The sequence below is a fragment of the Neopelma chrysocephalum genome, unplaced genomic scaffold, assembly GCF_003984885.1.
Source record: "Neopelma chrysocephalum unplaced genomic scaffold, ASM398488v2 Primary Assembly neopelma1_23, whole genome shotgun sequence".
In the NCBI taxonomy this organism is placed as follows: Eukaryota; Metazoa; Chordata; class Aves; order Passeriformes; family Pipridae; genus Neopelma; species Neopelma chrysocephalum.
Window position 1 is genome coordinate 20,780,828 of NW_020897691.1, and position 12,357 is coordinate 20,793,184.

Genomic DNA, 12,357 nt, shown 5'->3' on the forward strand with positions numbered 1-12,357 from the left:
AGGGAAAATACTGACAAGGTTGTGATTAAGTAATTTTATTACTATACAAATATCTGATCGTGTGATTTGTGTACCATTGATCACAACTGTACCTAGCACATGAAAGTAAATTCTTCTTTTGAGTAGTTCTATCTATTGTATTCTTTTATAAATAAAAAAGGGGTTTTTACCTGAGATTACAAGTTTCAATTGCAAAGAATAATTCCAGATGGATACTGACATATACAGTGAAAAATTAAACATGTATCAACCAAAGCACATGGCACATTATGCAAACAAGAAATTAGCACAGTGATTTTTATTCCACTTGTAATGCTTGCAAATATCAAATAACTTACAAGTAAGTTTCATATTGAACAAATCTGATGGTGTTGACTGGACATTCGTTTAAGACAACATATATCTTATTCTCGTAGGGAAAAAAATAACATTAATGCTTTAATATAGTGAATGCACTGAAATTCATCATCTTGTTCTTGATCAGCATATTAAAAAAAATCAGACATCTAGTTGTCACCCACTTTGTTTTAAATGGCCCAGATTCAATCAAATCCAAGACACCTAAATCATGCAATTCCATTTATGTAACGAGGACTACTATTGTGGGTGAGGATTACAACCTTGCTTGGGACTGCATAAGTAACAGCTGGTGCTAAAACATTTGGTAATAATTTTTCCAGAATTTTCCAAATATTCCTGAAAGGACCCAAATGTCACTGGGATCTCAAGTTTTTATGTTTGAAAAACAAACAGAAAATAGCTAATTGTTATGATTGCTATTCTTATGTATTTTATACAGGAAACTACTTCCTCCTTTCTTTCCCATTTTAAAATCTGTTTTATTTCCATTATCTCACTTCAGCACAAGGAAATCACTTGTAAATTTGATATGTTTATTAGTCCCTAAGAAGAAACTGTTGCACACAAAAATATCTGATACCTATATAAAGTTTGAAACCTAACTTAACCACATACACTTATTGCATAGAATAATTTTAGTATGCAGACTTCTTTTTTAGCTGTTATTCTAGCAACTTTAGTCAGAGCAGGAAGTTAGGTGTGACACATATAGGAAAAAATTCTGTGGGCCTGATTCTGCAGTCATACACAAGCAAAACTCTCACTGAAATCAAGTCATTATTGGGTCTAGAGAAGGCTTATCTCCGATATTTTATTTTGACACTTTTAAGCCTCTTATGCAAAATTAAGTCTTTATTCCTTCAAAATGGGATCATGCTAAATTATTAAAAATCTTCTACATCTTAAGCCAAAACATAAGGAGGGTAAGGCATTCCAGTCAGCACAAAGAATACCATGTGACTCTCTCACTTATAAAAGGAGATTCCCAGCCAGCAGGTGACACTAGCTAGACCACTACAAACTAAGCTGGTATTGATGGATATGTTGTCCCCACAGTTCTAACCAGGAGTCTCTGCCCTGGGGAGCTGAGATGCAGGTTGTAACAGTGGCACTGATTGGGAAGATGCTCAAATTCTTTCTGGTACTCAGAGATTATCCACCATTACCGCTTAATTCTCAAGCCATAAGAACATTTAAGAAATTTGGAATAGTTTTTCTTGGAAGGTCAATAACCTTATTAGCCCCCATTGCATGCATTCAGAAAACCTGTGAATAACAGTACATTTATAAATTACCTCCTCCTCACATACAGACATTCCTCTGGAGGCAAAACTATTGTTTGTGGCAGGTCATGAAAATATGTTACTCTTGTAAATCTTATTGTCTTTAGTCTTGACATGGAAACAAAGATTATTCACATGATGTGGTAGTTTTTAGATAAGGAGTAAATGTCAGATGACTATTCTGCAGCAGTAATCATGAGTGTGGTTCTCTTCTGCAACACTACATAGAGGACAGGAGATGTTTTTTGTTATGGCTTGAAATAATTTTGATAAAACTACAGGTGGACACGGTGGTAAATGAGTAGGAGTGGTTGACCTCACTGAGTTTTTAAGAAACCTAGCCTTCTACATGAGATCTCAAAAATTTCAGCAACACACAAGATCATTGTAATCACAGTAAATGTATACATTGCAATAAGAAAAATTGTCTTTTCAAAGTGCTCTGGCACCATGCACCGGGTAACGTTAATCTTTTTTTCAAGTGCTCCCACATCACACATGTAGATTGCGTTCACTTTGAAACCAAAGAGCTGAATCTGAAGCCAAAAAGCAACAACTTCAAGGACAATCCTTAAGAAAACAGAGAAGATATAAAAACCCGTGTAGGATGACTTTTGGAGAATATCTTCCTGTTTGATGCTCTTACATGCAGCGTAAAGGTGAAAAAAGGCTCCAGGTACGAGTACAATCACCAGCTGTAATGCCCAGAAAACCTAAAATGTAGCAGAAAGGTAGCTGTCAGATCATTTACAACTGCATAGGGACAGTTAAAATGCACACATATTGGAACATTTTGCAAGTCTGTTTTTAACATATATTAAATGTTTAAACACTTAGATGACAATAAAGGTAAAAATCACTGTTATGTTTTCATTTGAAATTTCAGTTGGTTTCTGAAACATTAGGATTGTTGTTATGAAGGACAGAAAGCACAAATCCATATTTAGTCACAGATAAAGGGTTATTAAAAGGAATATACTAATGAAGAAAAGATAGAGATAATTAGCCCAGCCAGTTACTACTTCTTATATGGAACACTCATGTTTAAATTTTGCAGTTTATTTTCTTAATGTTAGATTTTTACAATTAAAAACAAACAAACAAACAAATAAAAGATAATTACCTGAGGAGTTATAGGCCTGAACTGGTTGTAACAGAAAAGATTAACCTCTCTCTTGTCTGGGTCACAGCTGAAATGCAAGGCCTCATTTCCATAAACAGCAAAGCCCAAAACGCCAAGGAAAAACATTCGAATTGAGCCAAAAAAAAGAGTGTGGAATTGGCCAATTACCGTTGGTGGCCTGAGCTGCAAATCACAGGGTTATTCACCATAAAAACAAAAATGAACACTGTTATTGTTGGAGGTCTACTTGCTCTTTTTCATTATCCAAAATATTTATTTTATTTTACTTGTTTTAAAAGGAGTTTGTCTATGAAGGCTGCAGTAGCTTTCTAACAAAATAACGGCTTACAACTCTTTTATTGTTCCTACTAATTTTATATAAACGTTCATTTGTCTAGCAGTTGTCAGTTCATTTGTTTCACTGCCTTTATCTGTATTCCGCTGCTGCAGAACGCGCCAGACGGAGCTGAGCGCTTCGACCCAAAGTCTATTCGTTTTGCTGTTGACATGATGTCAGGTGATGGCGAAGCACGGACCGCCGTGCCACCATCAAACCAGACCATACTTATAACCATACTTATTCCTGCAAATTAAAGTTCAGGTCCCCACAGGGCCATTTATAGCCCCCCTCAAGCCGCCTTCAGCGTCCCGCCCGGGCAGCACCGCTGCTCTGAGCTCGGGGCGGCGGGCGCGGCGCAGCCCCCGCGCGGTTTGGGGCCGGACCCCGGCTCCGGGCAGTGCCGTGGGGAGCCGCCCCCGGGTACTCACACATCCCTCCGAGAAGCTCCGGATGTAGTTGGGGGACATGTCTGGGGAAGGTACTCTGCGTGGGCGGCGGCGACCGGAGCCGGAGCCCTCCCTGGCCCCGGCCCTGGCCCCGGCCCCGGCTCGCTCCGCCCTTTGTCCCCGGGCGGGCCCCCGCGGTCGGGCCGGCAGGGACGCAGCAAAAGCGGGGTCGGCTGGCGCCGGACGATAATCCCGGGGCAGCACCGTCAGCAGCGCTGGCCGCCACCGCCGCCCCCCTGCCGGCTGCGCACCTGCCCCTGCCCCTGCCCCGCTGCCTTACGCCGGCCTTTCACTGCCGCTGTACTGACCATCACCCCGGCCCGTCCCTGGTCCCAGTTAAGAACCCGGCGCATCACTATCGGGGCTGCTGCCGGCTGGAGGACCCGGGACCCAGCGAGCCGGAATATCCAGAGTTTAATAGCTGCTTTTTAACTAAGTCCAATAAAAAAGAAAGGACGCAACAAGACTTGGAATCTGTTGGTCCACGATTCTGAATTCAAAGAACTAGCAATTGAATTAAATATTATTAACCACTTTAAAATTGCTATTAATAACTTAATGGCTATAATTGCAATTGATAATTTGCCAGCTTACTCAGTATGTGCAGTTGAAAGATCTCTAGAAGAGCTAGGCATGCGAGCCCATGCGGACGCCAGACACTCCTGCTGGTAAATAGCCTCAAGGATTTACCTCAACTGAGTGGTCTGAACCCAGTGGGAGTTTTACTAGAAGATGGAGAGAGGAAGAAGGAGACAGGAAACCAGTAAGGGGCAAATGCTAACTTGTCAGTCACTGGAGCGCAATAGTTTATTTGTTATTCTGGGTGCACAAGAAAGTGAAATCCAGACAACAAATCCAAAGAGGGGCATTTATTCTTTTCCCTCTATCATGAGAGAACCTCCCTTGTAACTGGTTGCAGCGTAACTTCAGGCCAAAGTAACAAAAGGCATTGTTCCCTCTGTGATGAATACTCAGAGACATGGAAGCCTAGGCAGAAGGACATAAGAGATGGGAATCACGGTTCATTTTATGTATGGATTTAGCTGTTGTGTGTGTACAAGGTACCTCAATGTGACTGTATTAATGACATCATAAAAATAACTGTAGTAAGACATCAGAACATCCTTTGTAAGGGGAATCTGCCCCGTGTCTGCTGAAGTAGCTCAATTGCAAAGAAGTTGAAAAATGCTTCAATGAGTACATGTTATTTACTACAATTTCTAGTTCAGGCAGTTAATGAAATGTCTATCTCATGGAGTACTGTAAAAGGTGCTGTATCAGTAACACCGAGACTGGGTTTCCAAACTTTTAATAATGCAATCTGCTGCTCTGCTCTGCTGCATAGAGTGAATGCTGAGGTTTGCGTATGTGGAATGAACTAAAAGCAATAATGCCTCATAGTGGTATGTAATCTACAATAAAGTACTGTGGTTCTCAGGCTGTGTGACTAACCTTCACCAAAATGCAGTAATTGTGATTACAGCTAATTGTTTTTCAATACATAATATATCTGGAGCTTAATTATCATCCAAAAGTAATTTGAATGTTCCCACAATAGTATGCAATGACTAAATTAGCTCAGCACACTGGGCAGATGTTTAATGTCAGTAATATTTCAATAATTTCATTATTTAAAATGTGAATTGCTATTGAAAACCTGCTGCTGAATATACTTCCAAAAACACTTGTTTTAGTATTTATTATGATCTCTTTAAGCGGAAATGTTTATAAACGCAATAATAGGAAAACTGAAAATTTCCTAGTTTCTAAATGGAGATAGATCTTTCAATGCTTTTCATTATGCTTGGTATGGTAGTAAATATTTGCACGTTAATTGATGCACATGAACACACAATAGTCATGAAGTTTGGTCAGCATTTGATTCCACTACAGATAGAAACAATATTTAAGAACACATTTTAGGTTAAAAAGTTGCACTATACAAATGCTACTTTGTGTCTTGTTATTTTTAGGTGAGGATCATGTAATTACTTACCTGATTAGATAATCTAATCTAAGACAATCAAATCATTCTCTGTAGAACTTCAGAAACAGCACTATGGAAACTTGAATTTCTGTCCTGTGATAAAGATGCTAAAAGAAGAGTTATCTGGCAATGCTCTGATTTAGTTCTGGGAACACATAAGGAATACAGCTGCATCGAACTAAAAAAAAAAAAGAATTCTGGAGAGGTTGTCAAATAAACCCAGTACAAACCCCATGGGCATCTGCACTGAAACCCCACTGAGTGTGATAAATGTGCCCACAATAAAATTGTCACTTTCTTTGAAGTGGCTCAATACCTGCCATGTGAGATCAAGCACAGGAATCCCATTATCTTCACACTAGGAGAAACTAATAGCAATGTTTTTCTTTTGTCATGTGTGTTCAATAATGTGCTTTGCAACACCACATTAGGAGGATAATTTGAGATGGAAGTAGAGTAAGTCGGCATTGTGCAGGCCTTTTGAATGCAGTCTGCTGACAAAACTCAAGCCATTCCATGGGACTTTGTTGACAGAAAATCACTATTTGTTTTGAATCTGTAGGAGCAGCTGTCTGTTAATTGTCTATCACAAACAAATGGGATGGAAGATGTTGATATCACACTTGTTTCTAAGTCAGTCCTAAGCCTGGCTTTTGACTGAAGTTGGCAACTCAGCTATGTGCTCTTTAACCTTTTAATGAGTTGAGTCCTACTGAATAATCACAGTAAAACAAATGGAATCTAAATGCATGCATAAAGCTGCAGTTGTGCTTGGAGGGATGAGATGTGTGTTTAAAATTAAGCACCCAATTCATTGCTTTAATAGAAGGGTTAAATGTAGTGGCACCTATTACCCTTGTGCCATGAAAGAAACAGCACCGTGAAAATGGCACAAAAAATTGAATTGGTATCAATAACATAAGTTTTCATCTGCAAAAAGAGAGGTAGCATGCTAAATATTGGAGAACAGCTGCTTCTGCCAGCTTTCCAGCTTTGTCTGATGCTGGAAGCATGAATTTCCGTTTTGCTTTGCAGAGTTCCCTGTGTTGAAGCTTAGGTCCAGTGGAGGCCTCTGCCAGTTGCAGACTGGTGCCTGCACTTCAATTTGGACCTGAGATGGAGGTTGCTTCGCCTTCTGCTAGGCCAGGAGGCTTAGGAGTCAGGTGACTTCCTCAGATCCTCCTCACTGCTGGTTTATGTGTGGCACAAAGAATAGCAGGCAGGATGTAAAATCTGAAAGCTGAGAGGGGTGGACTAGTGTCTAGGTTTATTGGACGGGGCAGCTTCTTCCCCACTTTTTTTTTAAATTAATTCAAAGTCAATTTAATCTAAAAAAATTAAGAAATACACATGATGAATCACTGGCATTCTTTCCTACACACACTTTGTCCAGCCATACAGACAAAAGAGGAAGAATTTCTGTATTGGTGTTTGTTGGAGCTTTCCAGGCTTGGGAGGCCACAAACTTCTGCTTGTAGCCCAGTGCTCCAGGGACATAGTACTGGTGTTGGACAGAGCCCAGCATTAACCACAGAGTGTAGGTATTTCTTCTGTTCCCTGGAGTCTTGAAGAGTAAAGAACTACATGGCGCATATCAGATATATTTTATGTTAGTTAGCTTATCCCTGAGCAGCCATAGTTGAACTCAGTGTTTCTCTTTTGAACATATTTAGTTTTCTAGCTTATGCTATTTGTGACATTCTCCACACAAATCCACAATAATTCTTATCTTTAGAATAATTCTTCTCATATCAGCTTCTCCCAGGGAGTGCACTGGCATTGCCTATGAGATGTTTAACTTCCAGTGCTATTTTACTAGTAAAAGAATTGTAGAGGCTTGACGTTTGAATGTCTAACCTTAGAGTGTGAGGTCTGGCCTTAGAGATGTGATCTTAGAAACTGAACAGTTGTCCTCCTTGACTCCAAACATGGAGTATTTCATACCGAGCTAGAGAGACCTTGTCTCCTTCCCTGCCTTTCTTCGACTCTGCCTACTCTTCCCAGCTGCTTCTTGGACCCACTTCTAGCTACCCACATAGGAATAGTTGCAAACCCTGTTATGTATTCTGAAACTTGGTGAAATGATCTATTTCAGTAGCCTCTTGTCCTTTAAATAGAGCCCCTAACTCAAGAAGCTGAAATGAAAATCTCTGCCAAAAAAACCCTCCATCAAAATAAGAAAGCCTCTATTGAGAAGTAACAAGAAAGAAAACATGAGTTACTTAAGGTTATTGTACTTTTGACTGTCTGGAAGAAGTCACTCTCTGATAAAATGCATGCCACTTTTTCCAGCTGTGTCTGCTGGTCTAATGTGTGATACTACAAAATTTATTGAAAGGCTTGGTTCCTGATGCTCAGTGTTTAAAATCAAATACTATTTCTTCCTTAGTTGTTGCCATGTTTCTTTTTAATGTGTGACTGATGATCAGGCTTTCAAACATGATCACTTCTAGGGCTGCACTTGAACCCAGTTTTCATTTAATGTTCAAGAACACATACTGAATTAAACTCTTCTTACTGCAGGTAGTTTTGGTGGCAGATATGCTTGAATTTTCATAGGACTACACAAAGCTTATTGTGATGTGCAAATCTGGAATTAGCCCTGGAATTATCAAGTGCCTCGAGCTGCACAAACGTGGGAAAGTAGTGTTTTTCTCTGCCAGAACAACTTCTCGGTAGAGGGCGTTTGTGAGGTGTGCGGAGTTCCTCATTCCTACACGAACTGATTATGAATCCCTACGTTTGGGAATTACTGATGAAGAGGATTTACCTCTCACGTTTCCAAGTTGTTGTGGTTCCTGCCCTATGGTGTTGCATTCCCAGATACACTCCATCTGTGCTGGCTGATTGTGCCTGTGCAGTTTTTTTCTCACTAAGGACACTTACCTGTGGCACTCTGCCTTGCTCTTGCGCCAAGTACTGTGTCACAGCTGCATGACGAGATTGTCTCAGGGCTGTAATCTGAAATAAGATCCAAAGACACGGGTGTACTATTTTGTTTGAAAAGAGAATGAAGAACAGTTTGTATGTGGAGATCTGAATTCTGACTGGTTTATGTCAGGGTCTGTGGATCTTCCCCCAATACCTTTTTGCCTCTGTGGGAAATTATATTCATACTGTTTGAGTGTATTTCCTTGTCTTTACACAGACGTCTGTTGAACAACACTAGAAGCATAATCTAAATTTTTGTTTTCTCTGAGCTGGAGTCACTCACTCTCTCCAAAGCTTATTTCCTTGCTGTTCAGAGTTCTGAAGAACATAGAGTAGATAAAATCAAGTACTGATAAAAATCAAGAACATAAATTCACAGAGAAAATGTTTCTAATTCCTTAACCTTAGGAATTACTGTGGACTAAAGGAGAGATAAAATTTATTAGGATAGAAGAAATTCTCCTGGAAGGCAGCACTAGGAGTGGTAATATTGTGCAACAAAAAGCAAGGGGTCTCACTTCTTTCCACTCAAACTGCAATAAGCTTCTGCCAATAGAAGCTTTTAAAGTGTCCTTCTGATGATATTCATGCAAAAAGACTCAACTTCCTCTTGTCCCAGATAAATTAATATTAAATATATTTTGAATTTAAACTGTTCTCCCAATGGGAAGCATATTGATTGTTCATATATAAACCCATTTTCAAATAAATTAGCAAAAGGACCATACTCTCAGTGTTAAAATTTAGCTCACAGTGTTAAAGACATATATTAGATCCCACAATGGGAACCAAAAAGACAGATTCAGAGTGTTAGCAGAGACCTTAATATTGTTGATCTTAGAAAATTTCATGTATGCTCAGCAAAGTAGAGGGTCACAGCAATTTAGATAAATATCTAAGCCATCAGTAAGGCTGCCTCGGAGGGAGTGTAGGTGAATTTAACACTGTGTGGAGGAAACTTGATCAGTAACAAGAATCACTTCCAGAGGAGCTCTGTGACAATTCCAATGAGCTGCCTAGTGGTAAAGGTGAAGTCTCTAGCCTGATCTTTTCTGAGGCCTAGCACTGGCTGGGTCTCTAACAAATTATTCAGCATTATATGAATCAGTAATTTACACAACTTTAACACATTTATATATTCAGGGATGTGAGAAGAATCACAATGATCAATCGATACAGAGAGATGTAACTTTTAAGAAACATTAATGCTTTTTGTTTGATAATCTTAGTAAAAATTATTTAAGAGAAATCTCTGATTTAATTCCTACACTAGACAGCATGCCATGGACAGACTATGTATCACTGCACATGGGACATGCTTTGCTTCTGATATTTCAGTGGACAGATCCTTCATACACCTGTCATAAACCCACAGAGCTTCAAGAGAACTCTTTTAATAACATGAATAAGTTTGCTACAAGCTCATACATCCTCCCTTTTGAGAGAAAGAAATAAAGGAATAAGTCTGCAGAGCACGTTAATGGCTAATGCTGTTATTCCTCTGCGTTAGCACTCTGTCTTGAAAACTTCAGTTCAGTAGGTCTGCCTGTCTTCCAGCGTATGTACACGGCTATGTACGTTCATGGCTCCTGCTGGAAACAGATGGAACTGTTTGGAAAGCCTATACACGTGCAGACACTAGGAAGTAAAAGACATTACCTCACTGAAAAGCAAGAAACACTAGGGACAAATGCTACTCTTCAAAGAGGCAAACAACATTCTTTCTCCACTGTGTTATACCATTTGCATAGTAAGTCACGGATAAAAGACAACACCTCTCTCCCTTTCTATGTCGAGACCACTATGAAATGCAACTTTGCGAATCAAACCCTAAAACTTTAAACACACCTGATGCCTTTGAGTAAAATCTTTGCAGAACCCACAGCTGGATGTCAGGAATAAAATCTCTTTATTTCCAAGTCCCTCGCTCCCCGTTACCCTGCGTTTCAAAGCGCCGTGGTTTCACCTGGGTAAAATGCTGGAAGACTGGTTTCCGGAGGCGATCCCGCGTTCTGCCCGACGTGGCGGACAGCCCTCCGGTTTGCCGGAGAGCGCCTCTCGGGGGCTCCTTGTGGAGAGCAGCGGCGGGGGGATAGGCTCCCCTCGCCCCTCCCGCTCCCCCCGTCGTCTCCATCGCGCTCAGGGGGCTGGGACCCCGCGGGACGGCGTCGGCTCCGGGATCCGCCTCTCCCTTTCGCGCAAGATCCACCTCGGCGGCTCGGGGCTGGGGCGAAGGCACAGGCGCCTGCAGGAGGAGAGGCGGGGCGGCCCCTCCCGGTACCAGGTATAAACCGGGGCTGCGGAGTAAGCCGGGAGCTTGCTCTGCGCCTCGCCTCCGCCTCCGGCGCCGCCGCCCGCAGCTGCGGGCCGAGCAGCACCGGCGCCGCTGGACAGCGCTGGCGGCCCCGGGGCCGCTGCGGGCGCGAGGAGGTAGCCGGATCGAGCATCCGAGGGCGCTCCTGGGGACGAGGGCAGGCAGCCGCTGTCCTGACGGCGTTCGCTGCCCGCAAGGCTCAGAATCTCTTGCCCACCTGCCCACCGAGACAGGCTTGTGCGAAGAGCTGAGGGGCAGAGCATGGGAATTTTTATTTCCCTCCCCTGCCACTGCACCGTTGGACATTCTTCTGCATTTCTGAAGGAAAAAAACTCGTCAAAGAAGGTGAAGGAAGAAAGGCAGTAGGGAAGGGGGGAGAAAGTTTGTTGACTTGCAGAAAAGTAAAGCTTTCCAGTGGCTCCCACTGCACTTTGCACTAGAGACCCTCAGTCCACCCGAAGCTGGAGGATGGAGCCAGAGCTCTCGCCTGAGCTCACAACAATGCCCCTTGGGGAGAATGAGAGTGCCCACCTGGTGCCCGACACAGTCCTGCTGCCCCTAGGGAAGGGCACGGCCATGTTCATCATCCGTTGTGTGATCCCGTCGCTTTACCTCCTCATCATCGCTGTCGGCTTGCTGGGCAACATCACGCTTATGAAGATCTTCATTTCCAACAGTGCTATGAGAAGTGTGCCCAACATCTTCATCTCCAGCCTTGCAGCTGGTGATCTGCTGCTGCTAGTGACCTGTGTCCCCGTGGATGCCTCCCGGTATTTCTCTGAGGAGTGGCTCTTCGGGGAGCTGGGCTGCAAGCTCATCCCTGTCATCCAGCTCACCTCTGTTGGTGTCTCCGTCTTCACTCTCACTGCCCTCAGTGCTGACAGGTAGGAAAGCTGGGCTGGCAGTTCTCAGCTCTCTGCAGGCTGGGCGAAGGCTAGCCAGAGCTAGGTGAAGCGTCCCTCTGGATAAGGTGTCCCTGGTTTGCAGTCCCCTCATTCCAGCTTGTGAGGTGCCTGTGCTAGTCCTTCCCTCACTGACGATGGCAAGTCTGGTATTAACTGGAGTTAAAAGGTATCTGGAAATGGGTGTGCCTGGGCCTTCAGCTTCCGGGGTGTCAGCTGCAAAAAATGGGTTTAGCCCTGTCTTCTGCACCTCTGGGATGGGCCTATAACAGCCTACATACTGAAATCTTATTCATTTGAGGAAGGTTTTAGATGCCAGACCTTGCCAAGTCACAGTGTTATGCCGACAGGCAGTGAGCAACTTAAACCAAGTCAAGCACAGAGGTACTTTTAATCAGTTTGTTTCTTTCTGCTGAGAAAGTGTATGTATGTGTGTGTGTGTATGTGTATCTGTGCCTTAGTAGAAGAGCAGGTTACCAGAGGTGACTGCCAGAATTAGCTTAGCTTCTGGGAATTCAGAGGCACCAAACTGTTCTGTTGTAATTGTCAGTCTTAAACTTTTGTTCAAACTATTCTTTTTGTCTTCTGAACTTTTAGAAAAGGGGGAAAAAAAGAAAATACACCAAAACAAATAGAAAGTAACACTTTCATCTTCAGTACTGGTCAAATTA

General features: G+C 42.3%; 2 protein-coding genes across 2 annotated transcripts in view; one reads left to right on the top strand and one right to left on the bottom strand.

The window, feature by feature from the left end:
- GJE1 (gap junction protein epsilon 1) overlaps window positions 1–12,357 on the bottom strand; it is a 17,176-nt gene continuing 4,819 nt past the window's right edge. The window contains exons 2-4 of the mRNA XM_027689713.1: window positions 3,535–3,653; window positions 2,767–2,949; window positions 1–2,356 (exon numbers count right to left, since the gene is read on the bottom strand). Coding sequence (XP_027545514.1) covers window positions 1,961–2,356; window positions 2,767–2,949; window positions 3,535–3,573 — 618 coding nt within the window. The 5' untranslated portion in view covers window positions 3,574–3,653 and the 3' untranslated portion in view covers window positions 1–1,960. The remainder of the gene's footprint in view (window positions 2,357–2,766; window positions 2,950–3,534; window positions 3,654–12,357) is intronic.
- The window catches only part of NMBR (neuromedin B receptor), a 21,730-nt gene continuing 20,403 nt past the window's right edge, over window positions 11,031–12,357 (top strand). Inside the window, exon 1 of the mRNA XM_027689701.1 lies at window positions 11,031–11,668. Within this exon, the coding sequence (XP_027545502.1) occupies window positions 11,253–11,668 (416 nt within the window). The 5' untranslated portion in view covers window positions 11,031–11,252. The remainder of the gene's footprint in view (window positions 11,669–12,357) is intronic.